At 47.9% G+C, this 20,758-nt stretch overlaps 1 protein-coding gene across 1 annotated transcript in view; it reads right to left on the bottom strand.

The window, feature by feature from the left end:
- LOC120869436 (receptor-type tyrosine-protein phosphatase T) overlaps positions 1 to 20,758 on the bottom strand; it is a 400,388-nt gene that overhangs the window by 9,363 nt on the left and 370,267 nt on the right. Inside the window, exons 20-21 of the mRNA XM_040248753.1 lie at positions 1,681 to 1,806; positions 724 to 887 (exon numbers count right to left, since the gene is read on the bottom strand). Of these exons, the coding sequence (XP_040104687.1) occupies positions 724 to 887; positions 1,681 to 1,806 (290 nt within the window). The remainder of the gene's footprint in view (positions 1 to 723; positions 888 to 1,680; positions 1,807 to 20,758) is intronic.

The raw sequence follows: 20,758 nt of genomic DNA, 5'->3' as shown, positions 1-20,758 counted from the left end.
GTCAACCTCCCAGATGTTTCATCCGCAGGACACACAACGGCCAGATGTTTCAGGTGCAGACAGTCGCCCTCCCTTCATTGGCCAGCACCTGTACTTCGGTGTCTGTTTCAGCATCTCTGCCCTCTAAGGATGATGCCAAGGTCCCTGTGGATGGGAGAACACCCCTGTGCCTTCCTACAGCTCAAACTGCTGGTCACCTTGGCGAAGGAAGACACAAATAAAAAGGTACTCCTGCAAAAAAAAAAGCAGGCTAAGAAACAATCCCACGGGCAAGAGTGGGCAGGGACCTCCCCTGCTTCACACCTCTCCCTTAAGCGCTCCAGTCTTCCTGACACATGTGCACTGCCTGTTTGAAAGAGTTCCTGGTTTTGAAACAACTGAGCTCAGTTCTGGGCTAAGATGTTATTAATGACTCTACCCGCTCCAGAAACACTGTTCTGGAACACGGAAGATCTTGATTCAACTTCCTTTGTAAAGAATGAGGCCCTCGTATCACAATTCTAAGAAGCAAAGGGAATGCCTGTGAATAGGATGTCCCACAGATAGCTTTATGGCTGCACCCCTAGTCCACGAAAGGACTGTGATGCCTTGATGCACTCCTGTTGGCCCACAGGGTGTGTGGTATGGCCCGGACTCCTAAGACAGTATTTGCGGCCAGCGGCACCAAGGATGCCCTGTTGCCCCCCGCCCCCTTGCCCCGGCGGCCCTCCCCGCCATACTCACAGGCAGTGGACCACAGCGCGCCCCTCCCGCCCGTCGCACTGCTCCTGCCACTTCTCCAGCCGCCGGACCACCTTGAGCAGAGAGCGCTTGGAGGGGGGCGTGTCCCGGTAGGCGGGCCAGCCGATGTACTGGAGGTGCTGGACTATACGGTACCCGTCCTGGGGCTGAGGACAGAGAGGCTGTCAGGGGTGGTCTGCTGGGGGTGCAGCACCACAGTGGCAGATGGAATAAATGGGGTCTAAGCCGTAACGTCCTCATGGTGAGAGTCACACGCCATCCCCACGCCCGCTTCTGTGAGCTGATTCTCCTGTTCCGACTGCCCTGGGTCCCTCTTCTACCTGAAAAACTTCTATGCAGTCTTCAAAACCCAACTCAGGTGTCCCTTTTTCTAGGAAAGCCTCCCTGAATAGTGGGCGGGACTCTTCTCTCTCCTTGCTGTTCATGTGCCAAAACACAGTTTGCTTTCCCGTGAGTGAATTCTGAGAGGACAGGAACTGAATTATCTTCACCCTGAGCCTCCAGGAAAGACCATGGTCGCTTTAGTCAGTCTCCATTTAGTTGGCCCCTCATCTCTTCCCTCCCGCCCAATAACTCCTTCACCCAGCAGTGAATTCCTCATGAAAGAAACTTGTTTCCCAACTTACTTCCCAGCTAGCCCAAAGCTTACTGGACCCACTCAAAGGGTGCATCAACTCATGCCCATACTGTGTGACACGGCAGGGAAGTGCCGTGCTCTGAGTTTTGTCTACACAGCAGCCAGCGTGTCAGGGAACAGGCAGATGGCTGGCTGGGTGCCCCCAGTGCGGCTGTGTGTGGAGCCAGAACTGGCAGAGGCATCACTTCCCCGAGGACGGGCGAATCAGGAGAGCCCAGCACCGACTCCGGCAGGGTCCTCCCCAGCAGCATCCATCTGTTCGGAAGGAGGAGCCCAGGACGCAGCAGCGGCTGGACACTCACCCGAGCCATGTTACAGATGCGGAATATCCTGTGGATGACGTCTTCATCGATGTCTGCCGAGACGAACTCCACCTGGATAGGCCCGTAGCACCCTGATGTCTTCTCAGGCCAGTACTGCATGCAGAGCTGAGGCAAGGAGAGGGATTGGGGCGGGGCATTGGTCTCACTTATCCCCAAGCCTGAGGGACACACTGGCTAGAAAGGTAGAGTGCTGTGTAGGAAATCAGGCTTAGCTTTCCCACTGGGCAACAGCCCCCATTTTTTTGGGGGGGGGAGCGGTTTGAAAAGTCAGAGCTCTGAACACAGAAATACTGGGCTTAAACATCTTTGCTGTGCTGATTTCAAACCATCTGTTAGGCTTGCCGGGCCTCAGTTTTCCCCATCTGTAAAATGGGGAGAATACAGGCTACCTTGACACGCTGCTGTCAGGATTAGACAGAACACTGAGGGAAGGGCAGCTACCAGTTCTCTCCATTCTGGGAAAACCTCCATAGCATTCATTTCATCATCAGATCATGAGGAGATTTACATATAGATGTAGGTTTTGACATCAGACGGGCTTGGGTCCAAGTGCAGTCTCTGCTGCTTACTAGCTGTGTAACACAGTTTTCTTGTCTGTAAAATGGGGCTAATTATGCTTACCTTGCACCAAGAGCTATGTTACATTAGCTCTTGTAACATGGTACTGTGGTGCTGAGAGATCTTGGCTGCTATTTTTCCTTTTTGGGGGGGGGATTGGAAATTAGAACCTGCAGCGGGGAGCAAAAAGCAGTTGTTTTTTTCTCACCTTGAGATGACACTTCTCAGCAGAGGTTGCTTTGTCACCCAGGGGACATTTTTGATGGTCAAAGATGTCCATCTAATGAGTAGAGGTCAGGATGCCACTAAATACCCTCTAGTGTCTGTGATGGTGTTCTGGAGAGGAATCTGGCCCCAGGTCTCATAGTGCAGAGACAGAGAGAGTCTGGTCTAAGAGCCTAAACTGTCTCTTAAGTTGGTAGTGTCATCAAGAGTAAGAGACGGACGCTTGACGCCACTGGATGACTTTAGTTCAGGAAAGAATGTTAAGGTTGGTGGCAGGGCCTGTGGCTCAGAGAAGGGCGAAGCCTGATCCCTCAACTCCTGGTTCCCAAGGGGCATAGATGCCCACAGCAACTCCCAGGTGTGACCAGAGATGGACACGGTCCAGGGCACAGAGGAGAGCTAAGATTGGGCTGCAGGCTCACTGGGACCTCCCCAGCATGGACGAAGAGGCCATGTTTTAGAAAGCCTTTTCATCTGAGGACTGCCCAGAAGATGTAGCTGAGACTCACAGACCCATCAAAGGTTTGGAGATGCAGGAGTCTCAGTGGGGTCTGCCTCGGCCTCGGCTGGGCTTGCAGACGAGGAGCTAAATGGGCAGAGGGGACCCACAGCAACCCCAGCAATCTGGTGGCCTCCTCACAGCCACCACGGAGGCAGGCATTTCCTGAAAGTGATCAGTTTTTCTTTTGCTGACAGCCAACTCACCTTGGGCATCACATGCAAAACCTTGTTTGATTCTATCCTTCCTCCAGAACTAGAGCCAGCATGGATGAGTCGGGGGGAGAGAGGAGAAGAACAAGTCTCCCAGCTGTGGGGCCCAGACTCCAGCTTAGGGATACCCTTTGTTCATACACACCATGGCCCACTAGCCAAGCCTGGGCAGCTGTCTGAGTCTGTAAAGGAAGTTTAGGTATATTCGCCATTTACATATTTTCTATGGTTTCTTTCAAGCTCTAACGGTAGATCTGAGTAGTAGTGACAGAGAGCACAGAGCCCACAAAACCTAAACTATTTCCTATCTTTTTCTTTCTGCAGAGAACACTGCCAACCCTTGTCCTATAGGGTTGTTTTCAGGATAAAGAGAACACACGCGGGAAGAAAGCCCTTGGCAGGGTGCCAGCACCCACTACATTCCAGTGATTCGAATCATTCTCGAACCTTGCAGTGTTCAACAAAAATAACAGTAATGATCATAGCTAATGTACAGATTTGAAGAAGTCTTCCTCTTATCACCCCTCTTAAACAGCAAAGGTAAGCAAGGTTAAGTTTCATGATGCAATGGTGCCTGGCTTTCCCGGCGTCCCCACTGGCTGCTAATTAAGAATATTGAGAAAGGGTATGTATGTGTAGGTGGAAGTGCTGGACACAGTGGCCTTTGTGGCTGGACAGTCATCTGCTGAGCTGTGCAGTAATGACAAATGCACAACTTGAACTTCATTTCTCTTTGCCATTGGCTCTTCTGCCCTGCAACCTTCACAGTAATGAGGGACCGGTACAGATAAGTCTGTGGCTGGCTGGAGAAATCAGAATTAATCAGAACTGCCAATTTAAAAAAAAATAATTGCCTTTATTACCTGCTTTGAATTGTGCCTTGCCAGAGGTTGGCTGTGATCCTGACATGAGCTCCATGGGTCTGAAGTGTCAAGGAAAGTCTATTATCTCCAATATTCTCAGTCTGGAGAGAATGTGGGATGATTTGTCTCTTTTAATAAGATTTCCAGACCAATTTCTCAAACTAATAGATTCTACTCTGCCTCAAACAAGACTCCTATATTTTGGGACACATCTCTGCATTTGATTTTCCAGGTCATTCTCCGTCTTGCCCAGAGGCCTGGGGAAGGTTGCAGGGTCCTTCTGATGCTGCACTGGAGCTGGCCTTTCACTTGAGTTCCCTAATCTGTGAGTCCAAATCAGCAGTGGCGTGGGTGATGCTCAGCTGGGTGATGGGTGGGCAGATGTGGTGTCTAAGCTGTCAGAGGTCATCAGGGTCTCCCCCAGCCTGTGATGCTGCACCTAACCTAGCCGTGGGAGATGGGAGTGGCAATGAGGTGAGCCAGTGCACTGTTCCCAGTGGCCTTTGGGGGGCTGGGAAATGATCCTCATCATGTAAGAAATGCCCTCTAAGGTTCAGCTCAAGACCGTCTTGTGTCCAAGTGCTGGGGTTGTGCCTCAGTGGGTACCACCATTTTGGCCTGTGAATGCAGTTAGCAGAAGGTTAATGGGGCTCCTGGTTGAAGCACCCGGGTTCAAATCCCAGCCCTGTCACTCTCTAGTTGAGTGATTTGGCCAAACCTTTAGCTTCTCCAGGTTAAGTGATGAATGGCTGTGAACCTGAATGTGCCTACTTAGCACAAGAATCTGTGACTAGTGAGCACTCAATGGGAGCTGTAACTATTAGGTGGTGTGGGAGAGGGTCACTCAAAACAAGATGGCTAAAGTAAAGGGTCTTTTCTTTTCCACTTAGCAGTCTGTATGAAAGCTTCTCTTTAGGATAATACTCAAAGGACTGCCCCTGTGAAAATTCCTGACCAGCCAGCCTGATGGAGCAGCAGGGACAGATGGTGTCTGGGATAGGTTCTGGGAACTGTTCTGCATGTCAAAGGGGAGAGGCCTGTGGGTTGTTCTAGAGAGGGACCCAGGGGTGGAAGAGGAAAAATAGGAGCATAAGAGAGCCAGTGAAAGGGCTGAAGGTGAGTCAGGGTGTCATCTGACTGCCCCTGCTCCTAAACATTAAGTAAATTTATAATAACATGCTCACAGGCCATGCATTCACAGGCCAAAATGGTGGTACCCACTGAGGCACAACCCCAGCACTTGGACACAGGACGGTCTTGAGCTGAACCTTAGAGGACATTTCTCACATGATGAGGATCATTCACCCAGTATGCTCAGTGTACGTGGCTTTCTTGTAGACGTCAGCGGGAAGCTGAGCTTTGCTCCCTTGGTGACTTAAGAGTGGAGCTGAGGCCAGACCATGAGTACATAAGCATCAACAGTTTATAGGACAGCGACTCAGACAGTGGTATAGAAAGACCCTGAACTCCTCTCCTGAGCACACCAAAATCACAACTATCTGCAGAACCACCACCAGGGGAAAAGACTGGGACCTACCAGAAAGATCTTCTACAACTAAAGACACAGAGAAGGACTCACAATGAAAAGAGGCAGAATGGGTGAACTGGGATATAATCAAATCCCATACCCACAAACTGGAGAATAATTATACTGTAGAGGTTCTCTCACTGCAGTGAGAGTTCTGAGTCCCATGTTGGACTCCCCAGCCTGAGGGTCTGGGAAGACAATCCCCAGAGCATTTCTCTTTGAAGGCCAATGGGGCTTGACTGGGAGTCCCACAGGACTAGAGACCTCACTCTTAAAGGGCCCACACACGACCTCACATGCACTGGGTTGCAAGGCCAAAGGCGGGCGGCAGCCATCCTGGGGAACATTTTGTTGTGAGAACACTGCTGCTGCCATCCTGGCTCATCAGCCCCACTCAAAAGCCTGTAGATGCCAGTGCGCCTCAGGCCAAACAACTGAACAGGTGAGGACACAGACCCATCCCTTTTTCTGCAGGAAGCCCAAATTAGCTTCTAGACCAGTCTCACCCACGAGGGGACAAACACCAGATGCAAGAAAACTATGATCCCACAGCCTGTGGGCCCTGCCCTGACCCTACCCACTAGCAGGCCAATGCAAGCTTTGGGGTACTCAGAACCCTATACCCAACTATGTCAGGAACTGCGCCCTCCCCGCCCCCAGCCTCAAACTTGAAAGAAGCTTGGGCATCCCTGGGCTCTGCAGCCAGGAACTAGCTCTGCCAATGGGTAGGTAACAGCCTGAGAATTTTCAAGACCCTGACTCCAGCCACCAGTGAGCCAGCACTAGCCCAGAGGACCCCCCTAGGGTTCTGTCGCCTCATGACTAAATAGCCTAACTAGCAGCTAGTGAGGACAGTTTAAGAGACCTCTGGGACAACACTGAGTGCATTAATATTCACATTATAGGGATCCCAGGAGGAGGAAAAAAGAGGGCATGAGAAAATATTTGAAGACACAATAGCTAAACACTTCCCTAACCTTGGAAAGGAAACAGTTACCCCAGTCTAGGAAGAGCAGAGCCCCTGCAGCACTAACCCAAAGAGGAACGTATCAAGGCACGCTGTAATTCAAATGACAAAAAGAGTGTTAACACCGGCAAGGGAAAGACAACAGAAAGGAAGTTCCTATGAGGCTGTCAGCTGACTTTTCTGTAGAAACTCTGCTGGCCACAAGCGCGTGGCATGATGTATTTAAAGCGATAAAGGGAAAAACCTGCAGCCAAGAATACTTTACCCAGCAAGGTTCTCATTCAGATTTGATGGAGAATGCAAAAACTTTACAGAAAGCCAAAACCTGAAAGAGATCAGTGTCATCAAACCAGCTTTACAACAAATGTTAAAGAATCTCTAGGAGAAAAAGAAATGGCTTCAACAAGAAACAAGAACGTTACAAAATGCAAAAGCTCACCAGTAAAGGCAAATATACATAAAGGTAGGCAGTCAGCCCCACACAAAGCCATTAGGGAGGATTAAAGTAGTAAAACCATCTATATCCGTAATAAGCAGTTAAAAGATACACAAAGCAATATAAAATATATCAAAAACAGTAGTCACGAGGGGAGGAGAGTACAAATGTAGGGTTTTAAAAGTGCATTTGAAATCAAGGGATCGTCAACTTAATCACACATAGACTATTATATAAACAGTGCATGCTACTGCTAAGTCGCTTCAGTCGTGCCCGACTCCTATCGACCCCACAGACAGCAGCCCACCAGGCTCCCCCATCCCTGGGATTCTCCAGGCAAGAACACTGGAGTGGGTTGCCATGTCGTTCTCCAATGCATGAAAGTGAAAGTGAAGACAATCAGTTGTGTCTGACTCCTAGCGACCCCATAGACTGCAGCCCACCAGGCTCCTCCACCCATGGGTTTTTACAGGCAAGAATACTGGAGTGGGATGCCATTGCCTTCTCCAATAAAAAGCGCATAGTAACCACAAACCAAAAATCTATAATATATACACACAAAAAAAGAAAAAAGAGTCCAAACGTAACACTAAAGATAGTCATCAAATTATGAGAGAAGAGAACAAAAGGGGGAAAAAAACCTATAAAAACAAATCCAAAATAATTAAAAAGGCAATAAAAACATACATATTGATAATTACCTTAAATGTAAATGCACTAACTGCTCTAACCAAAAGGCATAGACTGAAGGCATACAAAATAAGACTCCTATACATACTACCTACAGGAGACTCCCATCTGATCTAGAGACACATACAGACTAAAAGTGAGGGGATGGAAAACGGTACTCCATGCCAATGGAAATCAAAAGAAATCCAGAGTAGCAATACTTACATCAGACAAAATACTTTGAAGACTGTTACAATATACAAAGAAGGGCACAACATAATGATCAAGGGGTCAATCCAAGAAGAATATACAACAGTTGTAAATATGCACCCAACACAGAAGCATCTAAGTATAACATAAATATGAACAGACACAAAAGGAGAAATTGACAGTAACACAATAATTGTGGGGGACTTTAACAGTCCCGTTAATGGGCAGATGATACAGACAGAAAATCAGTAAGGAAACACAGTCCTTAAATGACACCTTAGACCGAATATATTTAATTAACAGATAGAGAGCATTCCATCCAAAAGCAGCACAACATAGATTGTATTCAAGTGCCTGTGGAATGCTCTCCTGCATTGCAGGCAGATTCTTTACCAGCTGCGCCACAAGGGAAGCCCAGGATAGAGCTCCAGGATAGAGCACACGCTAGACCACAAACAAACTCAGTAACTTTAAGAAAGTTTAAATCATATCAAGCGTCTGTTCCCACCACAACACTATGTGAGACTAGAAATCAACTAGAAGAAAAACTGCAAAAAACACAAGCACATGGAGGCTAACTAATATGCTACTAAAGAACCAATGGGTCACTGAAGAAATCAGAGAGGAAATAAATATCTAGAGAAAAAGGAAAAGAAGATGGTCCAAAACTTATGGGACACAGAAAAAAGCAACACTCAGAGAGTGGTTTTTAGTGATACAAACTTAGCTGAGGAAACAAGAACAATCTTAAATAAACAACCTAACCTTATACCTAAAGAAACTAGAGAAAGAACAAACCCCCAAAATTATCAATAGGAGAATGAAAGAAATCATAAGGATCAGAGCAGAAATAGAGACTTAAATTTTCAATGAAACTAAAGCTGGTTTTTTTGAAAAGATAAAACTGGTAAAACTTGAGCCAGACTCATCAAGAAAAAAAAAAAAAAAGGGAGATGGCCCAAATCAAAATCAGAAATGAAAAAAGTTACAACTGACACCACAGGAATACAAAGGATCCAAAAAAAAAAAATTACTATGAACAATAACATGCCAATAAAATGTACAACCTAGAATAAATGGCCAAATTATTAGAAAGGTACAATCTCCCAAGACCGAGCTAGGAAGAAACACAAAGTATGAACAGACCAGTTACCAGTAATGAAATTGAGGCAGTAATTAAAAAACGCCCAGCAAACAGAATTCCAGGACCAGATGGCTTCACAGTTGACTTTTATCAAACATTTTAGAGAAGAGTTAATATCTGTCCTTCTGAAACTATTCGAAAAAACTGCAGAGGAAAGAAAACTTCTGAACTCATTCTATAAGGGTAGCATCATCTTGATACCAAAACCAGACAAAGATATCACAGAAGACAAAAAACACTCAGGTCAATATCATTGATTAAATGTATATGCAAAAATCCTCAACAAAATACTAGTAAACCAAATCCAATGATACATTAAAAGGATCATACACCATGATTAAGTAGGATTTATCTCAGGGATGGAAGGATGTTTTTTGATATCTGCAAGTCAATCCGTGGGATACACCACATAAACAACTGAAGAGGAGAAACCACATGATCATCTCAATCGATGCAGAAAAAGCTTTTTCAACACTCCCACTTATGATAAAAACTCTCCAGTAAGTAGGCATAGAAGGAACATACCTCAACATAATAAAGGCCGTATAGGACAAACCCACAGCTAACATCACGCTCAGCAGTGAAAAACTGAAAATATTTCCTCTAAGGTGAGGAGCAAGACAATGCCCACTCTTTCCACGCTTATTCATCACAGTATTGGAAATCGTAGCCATGGCAATCAAGAGAAGAAAAAGAAAATCAAAATTGGAAAAGAAGAAGTAAAAACTGTCACTGTGTGCAGATGACTATGTGGTATCACCTACACGTGGAATCCAAAAAATACAACAAGCTAGTGAATATAAGGAAAAAGAAGTCTCACGGACATACAGAACAAACTACTGGTTACCAATAGGTGGGGGAGTGGGAGGGTCCAAGTGTTGGGTGTAAGATAGGCCCAAGGATGTATTATGGGGAATCTAGCCAGCATTTCGTAATAACTGTAAATGGAAAACAACCTTTAAAATTCTGTAGGTTGAGTTGTACCATTGTTTTTTAGATTCCATGTATACATGATACAATATGGTATTTGTCTCTCTCTGGACTCACTCAGTATGACAGTCTCTAGGCCCATCCATGCTCCTGCAAATGGCATTATTTCTTTCTTTTTGATGGCTGAGTAATAACAGAAGCAGAGTCACAAACGTAGAAAACAACTTATGTACGAAGGGGCCAAGGGCAGGAGGGATGAACTGGGAGACTGACATTATATACACTACTATACATAAAATAATAACTAGTGAGTACCTACTGTACAGCACAAGGAACTCTACTCAGTACTCTGTAATGACCTATATCGAAAAAGAATCTACAACAGAGTGGATATGTGTGTTTGTATAAGCGACTCACTTTTGCTGTATAGCAGACACTAACACAGCATTGTAAATCAACTATATTCCAATAAAATTAATTAAAATATTTCACCCAAAAAAGTTACATAAAAAATTTAAATTTACAAAAGAAACAAACGGTTATAGAAACTCGGGGAGAAGAGTTTATGGTTTCTTCAGGCCCTGGAAATAGGGGTTTCAAAGAAGCCCACTTGCTTCTTTAAACCCACCAGGACCCAGCTGACCTGGGGTCACAGATACACTCAGAAACACTGTGGTATTCTATTCCTTAGATGGGAAGTTTTGAAGTGGCTATGTCTCCATGGTAGAGTCCTTAGCCCAGCCTCTTCCTGCCTTGATCCCAGGGCTCGCCTCTCTTTCTTACCCATCCCTCTGGGAGGAGTGGTGCTGTCTGCCCATAGGGAGGGCCTCGCCACTGCAAATGCACTCGGGTGGGCTGATGACCACACCTGGGGGGCCGGGGAGGGAAGCTGGTGCAGCACAGCTGCTGCTGATTGTGAAATGGCTGTGCTTCTCCTGGAAAAGCAGAGGGACTTTTGCTATTTATTGTCAGAACAAGTTAAACCAAGCGAAAGTCATGAAGCCTGTGTGGACAGTCCTGAACAGCTGCCATGCATTATTCCACCTAGTGACTTCCACTGCTGCTTGGGCCACGGAAAGATGTCCTACGGGGGTGCGTGTTCACACGTGAAATCTAACAAACATGAAGGTCGCCTCTCAGTTAGACATCATTTTCTTGCTGATGGAATCAGAAAGCTTGTTAGACGCTGAAATAAACATGTTCTGATGATTTAAATCTAGCAATATGGGCCTATTTTTGGAATAAACAATCCTCAAGTGTATTTCTGTGCACCTCAGTTATGACTTTCATTAATTAATAAGTAGTTTGATAAAATGGAAAAGCCAAGTAATACAGCTTCCAGAAATGAAAGCCTGTATTATCAAGGTCCTTGTGATCCATAAGAGGGTATCAAATCCCAGGCCACCTAAAGGTGAAATGAATTACTAGTATTTTTAACAGAAAAGTGTGTTACCTAAATTGGTTTTGAAATTCAGATAAGTAATGATGAAACTTCCTAAAATAAATTCCACAAAGAGAGCAAAACATATTATTGGGTTTAATACTGTGGCCAGTAAGGAAGAGAGACCATTAGGGACGAGGAGGATGTGAGGGCAGGAGAGAGAAAAGCATCTGGGCCGTAATCAGAGCACATGTGCCCCTCCTCCTCCGTCCACCTTGCCATTCACAAGAGAAATACTGCAATTCCATGTAGTAGGTGGAAACTCACTCTTATGACAGGTGCATCAGAGCTTGTTTATTGGAAGGAAGCAGGGAGTTTAGGAAAATGTCTACAGAGGAAGGTACGGTGGAAGGCAAAGGTTCAGAAAGAGATAACAAAGAGATGGCTGAATTCCTCAGCTTAATAAGGGAACGGCTTTCGGGGGAGGAGGAGTGGAAAATCGGGAGGAGGGAAGAGGGAGAGAGAAGGTAGAGGGAGGAAAAAAGTGGTTTGGGCAACAGGGTTGGGGGAAGACATGCTGCTGGCCAAGCATGAGGAGCGAGGTGGGGTTTAAGAATGAGGATGTGTCAGACTTCCCTGCTGGGCCAGTGGTTGAGAATCTGCCTACCAATGCAGGGGACACAGCTTTGATCCTGGGTCTGGGAAAATTCCACATACCTTGGGGCAACTAAGCCCATGTGCCCTACAGCGGTGCTCCACAACAAGAGAAGCCACTCTAATGAGAAGCCCACGCACGGCAGCTAGAGGGAGCCTGCACAGCCTCAAACTACAACACAAATGGAAGGGACGAGGACGCACGATGATCAGCCTTCAGCCACGGGCTCCGCTGGGACATGAACCCCACGCTGCCACTAGTAGAGTTTGAGCTGGATCTCAGAAGTGGACGTGAACACAGAACCCCCTTGGGATGCCCGGAAATCCTGGGGGTGCACAGTGGGCTTTCCCACAAAACAGGGAAGAGGAAACAAAGCCCATCTGATGTAAACCTTCAAAGATAGAGTGGGTTTGGCTGCCATCTGAGGTATACGAGTTTCATAGGTGATAACATCGAGACTTCAACAAGTTAAGAGACTGGCTTAAGGTGACATGGCAAGTGCGTGGCAAGGCTAGGACTTGAACTCAGGTCTCTTGACCCCGGACTCCTTATTCTTGTTCCAGTGCGTTTAGAGACAGAAATATGGCCCCTTGCAAAGGTCAGACCTGAGACTTGCAGAGACATAGACTTGGGGGTTGTGTGTATTTTGGTGGCATGTGAGGCTGTGTTTTTACAAGCCGAGATAAAAATGCCGCTAGAAGTGCTTGCTATTTGCCTTCCAGGCACAATGACAGGAAAAGATATCTCTGAAACATCACCCCCGCTTTTTTCCTGGGAGGATGACAAGCTTGCCTCTCTCACTTCTAGAAGCTTGGTGGGAATGCATGTCCTCGGTGCCCACCCCCTCACCTTTGCACCCAGATTTGCATCTCATGAAGTCTCAGATTTCCCCCTGTGGGAGTTCAGAGCTGGGCGATGCAGCTCTTACACAAGCTGGGCTCTTGCTTGCTTTAAACTGAGACACATTCCTTCCTGCTCCGTATACCCAGGTACCAGCGAGCCGGTGCTTATCAGGTCCCGGGGCCCTGGAAGCCCTGTTGTTTAGATGGTGGTGAAAGATGGTGAAGACTTTCACCACCCCTGGCAGGGGGCCCTGGGCCTGGGTCGGGGTGGCTGTGGGAATCTGGACAAAGCCTGCCTGGGCCTCAGCTTCCTGACCTGCAAAATGAGAGGAAGGGGGCCTGGTCAGACCAGTGGATTTCACAGTGACAGCCGTGAAGTTGGCAGGAACAGCCCAATGAGCTATCTCCAAGATCTTCAAAAGCCAAAGGGGGGTCACACCATTGTCTTCATGGAGGACACCAAGACTCTGGTTTTAGAGCGCCTGATTGTCTTAGAGCTACAGTCTGCGGATCAGAGATTCATTGAGACCCTTTTGATTGTGGAAAAGATACAGGAAGATGAACAAATTATTAATTAGTAAATATAGTTTGGAAAATAAAGACTTACAGAGTGGCAGGTCTTTGGAGGGAATACGTAGGTAATATTGTAAGGTGTTTATAAAATCTCTAAGATTTCAGCGAGGTAAAGTGTACTCCCTAGAATTAGCGACAAGTAAAATACTGAGAGGCTCAGAGGATCCTCAAGCAGAGCCAATAAAATGAACAGAACATTCAAGCATGCCAAAGCCCTATGAGTCTGAGCAAATTCTGGGAGACAGTAAAGGACAGGGAAGCTTGGCATGCTGCAGTCCACAGGGTTGCAGTCGGACGTGACCTAGTGACAGGAAAAGCCCCAGCACTTACTCTATGGAAACAAGGGAAGTGAGGCTGGGGCCTGTTGACCCTACCCCTGCCTCTGGGCTGATGGAGGGGTGTGCTGGTCATCCCCTGCTGGTTCCTCCCATGCTCCCCACAGCACTTGGGGGCAGTGGGACAGGCTGCCTGGACCTGGCTCTCCCATCCCTTTTGCCTCCAGCTCAGTTTCTCCCTGTGGCTTGAGGGTCCTGGTGTCATAGTTTCAGCTGAAGATGTCTCCAACCTGTCTGATGCCCAAGGGAGTCTGGGAGGCAGACATTACTTCACTAGACCAGCCGCTCCATGGGTAATGGGGATTTTTTTGTGCCTGTTTTGTGCACTGCTGTGTCTAGGGTAGTGTTCAGCACGTGGAAGTTTCACCATAAATGTATGTTGACGAGTGCCTGATTGAGTGTGGCCCAGAAAGCCTGTTCCTGCACCTTAAGAGACCCCCCTCTGGCTCTGCAAGCCTCCTGCTGCTGGAGGGATGGTCATCTGCCTTCTTCTTGGCTCTCCCACCCTGCTCCTGATGGACCCTGACTCAGACATGGACTTCTCCAGCTCAAGCCACAGTCCCGTACCCCAGGCTGATTCTGGATTTCCCCGGGATTTCAGTCTCATACTCTGGGTGGGCTCTGAGCCCCACACCTCCTGGTCTGAATTTCTGTTTTCAGTTTTGCTATCTTAGCTTCCCAGGGCAGCTATACTGAATGACTACACATGCAGTAGCTTAGAGCCACACACATTTCTTAACTGCGGGTTAGAAGTCTGAAATGAGTCTTACAGGGTTACAGTCAAGGCGTCTGCTGAGCTGTCTGTGTTCCTTTCTGGCATCCCAGGGGAGAGGCCAGTCCTCATCTCCAGTCTTGGCAGCTGCCAGCATCCCTCAACTTGTGGCCCCATCACTCTAATTCCTACTCCCATCACCACGATCTATTCTTGACTCTCATCCTCCTGTGTCCCGAAAGACTCTAACAGCAGACCCACCTGGATAACCCAGGGTAACCCAGGACAATCCACGTATTTCAGGATCCTTAACTTCACCATACATGACCACAGGAAAAACCATAGCCTTGATTAGACGGACCTTAGTCGGCAAAGTAATGTCCCTGCTTTTGAATATGCTATCTAGGTTGGTCATAACTTTTCTTCCAAGGAGTAAGAGTCTTTTAATTTCATGGCTGCAGTCACCATCTGCAGTGATCTTGGAGCCCCCAAAAATAAAGTCTGACACTGTTTCCACTGTTTCCCCATCTATTTCCCATGAAGTGATGGGACCAGATGCCATGATCTTCGTTTTCTGAATGTTGAGCTTTAAGCCAACTGTTTCACTCTCCTCTTTCACTTTCATCAAGAGGCTTTTTAGCTCCTCTTCACTTTCTGCCATAAGGGTGGTGTCATCTGCATATCTGAGGTTATTGATACTTCTCCCGGCAATCTTGATTCCAGCTTGTGTTTCTTCCAGTCCAGCATTTTTCATGAGGTACTCTGCATATAAGTCAAATAAGCAGGGTGACAATATACAGCCTTGACGTACACCTTTTCCTATTTGGAACCAGTCTGTTGTTCCATATCCAGTTCTAACTGTTGCTTCCTGACCTGCATACAGATTTATCAAGAGGCAGGTCAGGTGGTCTGGTATTCCCATCTCTTTCAGAATTTTCCACAGTTTATTGTGATCCACACAGTCAAAGGCTTTGGCATAGTTAATAAAGCAGAAATAGATGTTTTTTCTGGAACTCTCTTGCCTTTTCCATGATCCAGCAGATGTTGGCAATTTGATCTCTGGTTCCTCTGCCTTTTCTAAAACCAGCTTGAACATCAGGAAGTTCACGGTTCATGTATTGCTGAAGCCTGGCTTGGAGAATTTTGAGCATTACTTTACTAGCGTGTGAGATGAGTGCAATTGTGCGGTAGTTTGAACATTCTTTGGCATTGCCTTTCTTTGGGATTGGAATGAAAACTCACTTTTTCCAGTCCTGTGCCCACTGCTGAGTTTTCCAAATTGGCTGGCATATTGAGTGCAGCACTTTCACAGCATCATCTTTCAGGATTTGAAATAGCTCAACTGGAATTCCATCACCTCCACTAGCTTTGTTTGTAGTGATGCTTTCTCAGGCCCACTTGACTTCACATTCCAGGATGTCTGGCTCTGGATGAGTGATCACATCATCATGATATCTGGGTCGTGAAGATCTTTTTTGTACAGTTCTTCCGTGTATTCTTGCCACCTCTTCTTAATATCTTCTGCTTCTGTTAGGTCCATACCATTTCTGTCCTTTATCGAGCCCATCTTTGCATGAAATGTTCCCTTGGTATCTCTAATTTTCTTGAAGAGATCTCTAGTCTTTCCCATTTTGTTCTTTTCCTCTATTTCTTTGCATTGATCGCTGAAGAAGGCTTTCTTATCTCTTCTTGCTATTCTTTGGAACTCTGCATTCAGATGCTTATATCTTTCCTTTTCTCCTTTGCTTTTCACCTCTCTTCTTTTCACAGCTATTTGTAAGGCCTCCCCAGACAGCCATTTTGCTTTTTTGCATTTCTTTTCCATGGGGATGGCCTTGATCCCTGTCTCCTGTACAATGTCACAAACCTCATTCCATAGTTCATCAGGCACTCTATCTATCAGATCTAGGCCCTTAAATCTATTTCTCACTTCCACTGTATAATCATAAGGGTTTTTCCTGTGGTCATGTATGGATGTGAGAGTTGGACTGTGAAGAAGGCTGAGCGCCAAAGAATGGATGCTTTTGAACTGTGGTGTTGGAGAAGACTCTTGAGAGTCCCTTGGACTGCAAGGAGATCCAACCAGTCCATTCTGAAGGAGATCAACCCTGGGATTTCTTTGGAGGGAATGATGCTGAAGCTGAAACTCCAGTACTTTGGCCACCTCATGCAAAGAGTTGACTCAGTTGAAAAGACCCTGATGCTGGGAGGGATTGGGGGCAGGAGGAGAAGGGGACGACCGAGGATGGGATGGCTGGATGGCATCACGGACTCGATGGACATGAGTCTGGGTGAACTCCGGGAGATGGTGATGGACAGGGAGGCCTGGCGTGCTGCGATTCATGGGGTTGCAAAGAGTCGGACACGACTGAGCGACTGAAATGAACTGAACTGAACTTCACCATATCTGCAAAGTCTTGCTTACCATGTAAGATAACAAGTTCACACAGTTAGGGATTTGGATGTGGACATCTTCAGGGCGGGGCAACAGTCTGCCTACCACATGGACCCTGCCCACAGCGGGCCACTGAGGGTTTCCTGAGCTTTCTGAACCACATGGTGGGTGCGGCCTGGCCATGAAGAGGGCATCTCTCTGGTGTCTGTTCCCCATGGACTCTGGTCTAACTGTAGAGCCCACAAAGATGGAAGAGATCTTGTCAATGTACTGGGTGTGACTGAAGAGGTTCTGCCTGACCTGCCCATCAGAAACCACAGCATCATTCGCTAGATGTTGTGGTTAAGATACTGCCAGACTAATCTGACCACAGCCCTTTGGAGTCCCAAAGAGCTTTAAAAAAAAAAAATCTCTAAGATCAATGAAATTGCTTTGGGAGTCTTTATCTCAAGCCCCCACTGCTCATAATTATCTTTGAACGGCAGCCACTATGGAGAATGGAAAGACCTGTGGCTGGGGGTGGCTGGCTCAATGCCACGGTATAGGATTCTGAGTGGAAGCAGACAGATTGGACCAGTGGTGCAAGAAAGTAAAGCACTTGGGAATCTCATCCTCTGTGCTACCTTATTTAGCTACAGAGAGTCAGCAACACATGCTCTTACCAGTTGGTCTAGTCAAACCTCAAGATGTGGCACTGGTCCTCTCGGGAGCGATCTAACAGTGCTTGGGACCTGGGGCAGACCTGTCCTTGTTGCCAGACTGGCCAGAGCCACCATAGGCTGCCTTGGCATGGGCATGCTGGTGACAAACGTGGATGCCACTTCAAAGCACCGCCCCGCCAGGTGCTGAGGGCAGCTTTTCTGACGCTCACGCTGTGTCATTGTTTATTTTCGCAAGGCGCCCAGCTGTTGTGGTGATGATATTTATATCAATAAGTGCTCCATTCATCTGCTGATTTCAGGGGAGGCTTGCCAGCTGCATATGGCAGCCAACCTCAGGGCACTTCTGAGCCTGATGTCTGTGCATTTACAGACTCAGCTCTCAAAGCCTGCACCGACAGCTGGGGCTGAAAGATCTTCATTCACTCGAGAGCCAACCTTGAACAAGGGGGTCCTACAGCCAGTGACCTCGCCCCTCTTGCTTTCTTAAATATCCTGAAGTGAGGTGCTTTGAAACTCCTCCTCTGTGCCTGGCCTCTGGCTTTGCAAAAAGAAGTGTTGGAAGAAGGGTCCTGCTTCCCTCATGCTTTCACGGGTTCATGTGTCACTCTTTTAGGCAAAGGAATAGGGTGGTGATGCCTTCTGACTCTGGAACTCTGCAGGGGTCTTTGTTCTATGGGAATCTGTTATATTTCATGCTTATCTCAGATCCAGACCTTCCATTGTTTGGGTCCTAAACTGTGGTGTCATCCTTGCTTCTTCTCTCTCTCAATCCAGCAGGATATTTTGTTGGGCTTATGTTCAGGATATACCCAGAATCCACTCCGCTGCTACCGCCCAGGCGCAAGCCAGCATCACCTGTCACCTGGAGCACAGCAGGGGTCTCCTCTCTGTCCTCTGCTTCCACCCTTAGCAGCCACCCTCCCCCTTTCTGGCAACTTTCACCACAGTAGCCAGAGAGAAGCTGTGTTAAAAAGTCAAATTACTTTTCCAAGTCCCTCCTCCCGCTCAGAACTTGTTGATGGCTTCTCATTTGTTTCAGAGTAAACTCACAAATCCTTCCTGTGGCCTCAGCCCACCAAGACCCCCAGGGCCTGGCCCTGCTGTGTCTCTCTCACTGGCTTCTGTGCTGCCCCAGGTGCAGTGGCCTGGTCTGCTCCTCCATCATACACCCCTGGTGCGGGTCGTCCCCCTGCTTGGGATGCTCTTCCCTGAGATGGGCACGGGGGTGCATTCTTGAACCTCGTCGAGCTCTGTGCTCAGCTGTGACCTTCTAAATGCAGCCCACCTTCATCACTCAATTACAGGTGCAGCCCACGCCCCAAACCAGCCTCATCCCCGCCCTCTTATCTTTCTTTTTCCGCACACTTGCTACCTGTCACATATAATTAAGGCCGTTACAGAGTGCCTGCTATTTACTGCCTCCCCTGCTTTAGAATACAAGTTGCACAAGAGATGGGCATTTTCTGTTTTGCTTTCTCTGTCATGTTAATCCAAGCACCGAGAATAGCTTCTGGCAAATAGCAGCTACTGGACAGATGTGGACGGAATGAGTGGACGCTCTCCTGAAGAAACGACTCCTGCATGCACGTCTCAAGTTGTGCTCAGCTCTGTCCCCACTACAGCTGACCCTCGAGCAACACAGGTCTAAACGGCTCGGGTCCATTTTTACGCAGATTTTTCAACAGTAAGTAATATAGGGTCGCAAAGAGTCAGACACGATTGAGCACGCACACAAAGGATCCACAGTTGGTTGAATCCATGGGATGTGGAATCGCGGATATGGAGGAACCTCAGAAGCAGAGTAACCATGGATATGGAGTAACCATGAAGACGGAGGAGCTGCATCACAGAGGAACCCTGTTCTTGGAGGACTGACTATAAATTATAAGTGAATTTTTGCTTGCATGGATGATTGACACCCCTAACTTCTGAGCTGTTCAAGTTGTAATCAGCTCCCCTCCCTGTCTTCCCAAACTTCCTGCTGCCTCTCCCACTCCTCCCCACCTTCCCCATCTTGGCCAGTCACATCCCAGAGGCCTGAGGCCCACGCTAGAACCCATCACCATCCATGACTTCTCATTTCTCTCTCTCATCCAACAGCTCCCTAAACCTGTAGACCTCAACCCTGGAAACCTCTCCACATCCGATCCTAATTCTCCTGCCTCCTGCCAGCCACTTCCTCAGTTCAGGTCACCCCCTGCATCTTCCGCACGTTTACAACCACCCCCTCCCGAGTCTCCTGGTCTCCAGGTTTTCCCCAGGTCCTGTTTGCAAGCAGGAGTTCTGCCTGCGCCCCACGCCTGCGTAAACTCTGCGGTGCCTCTCCTCCCTGCGCAGCAAGGACTTTCCACTTGTGCTCCCAGGCACACCAGGGGCTCCACAAAAGCACCAGCGTGGCCAACTTTCCTGACTGGGCCTCAGGAAGCCCAAAGACTGGTGTGGGTGGAGCTCCCGACCCCACCCCTGCCTCACTGGGTCATACCTGTTTCTAAGGTTGGGTGTGCATGAAAACTTCCATTCTCAGAAAGGATGTTATTGCTTATGGAGTAAAAGTCTGATGTTTACCATGCTGCAGGCCAAGACCCCCACCGCAAGGGCAGCCCTCTGCAAGCTGGCCTGGCTATATTTTTCAGCATCACCACTCTCACCTCCTCCTGACATACCCCCTGCCCCACCACGCTGCCCCCGAAGCCGTCCTGCAGACAGGTGGACACGGTGACCCCACCAGGCCTTTGCCCTTGCTGTCCTGCTGCTCGGAACACCCTTTCCTGGCGACTTCATCCCCCACATGCTGGATCTCTGCTGTCTTCTTCAAGGCCAAAGTCACCTTCCTTCTGAAGTCTTCCCTCACCCTCTGGGCAGAATTAATTGCTCCCTGTTCCCAGCCAGCAAGGCACTAGGCGGCTGACCTCTATTAGACCGCTGCCACATGGCGGGGGGACAGTTTGCTCCTCTGACTCTGCGGCGGGACTGTGAGCTCCTGGAGGGCTGAGACCACAGCGCAGGCCCATTTTTACCCTCTCCCCACACCAGGCCTGCCCAAGGCGAGTGCTTATAGGGAGCCCTCTGAGTTACTCTGGGCTCCTTCGAGACAAGAGTAAGGGGATGGGATTGCTTTTGAAAACCCTCAAAGGCCATCATCACCCCCTCCACCCAGAAATGGCTGCCCTGCCATTGGGGTGTGAGCCCCAGAAGCTGCCCCCCGACCTGTGTCTGACGTCCCAAGTGTGGATATATGCTGGAGGCACACGGTGCTTGCAG

The sequence above is a fragment of the Oryx dammah genome, unplaced genomic scaffold, assembly GCF_014754425.2.
Source record: "Oryx dammah isolate SB20612 unplaced genomic scaffold, SCBI_Odam_1.1 HiC_scaffold_10, whole genome shotgun sequence".
NCBI classification, from domain to species: Eukaryota; Metazoa; Chordata; class Mammalia; order Artiodactyla; family Bovidae; genus Oryx; species Oryx dammah.
This window is presented reverse-complemented; position numbering and strand designations above follow the sequence as displayed.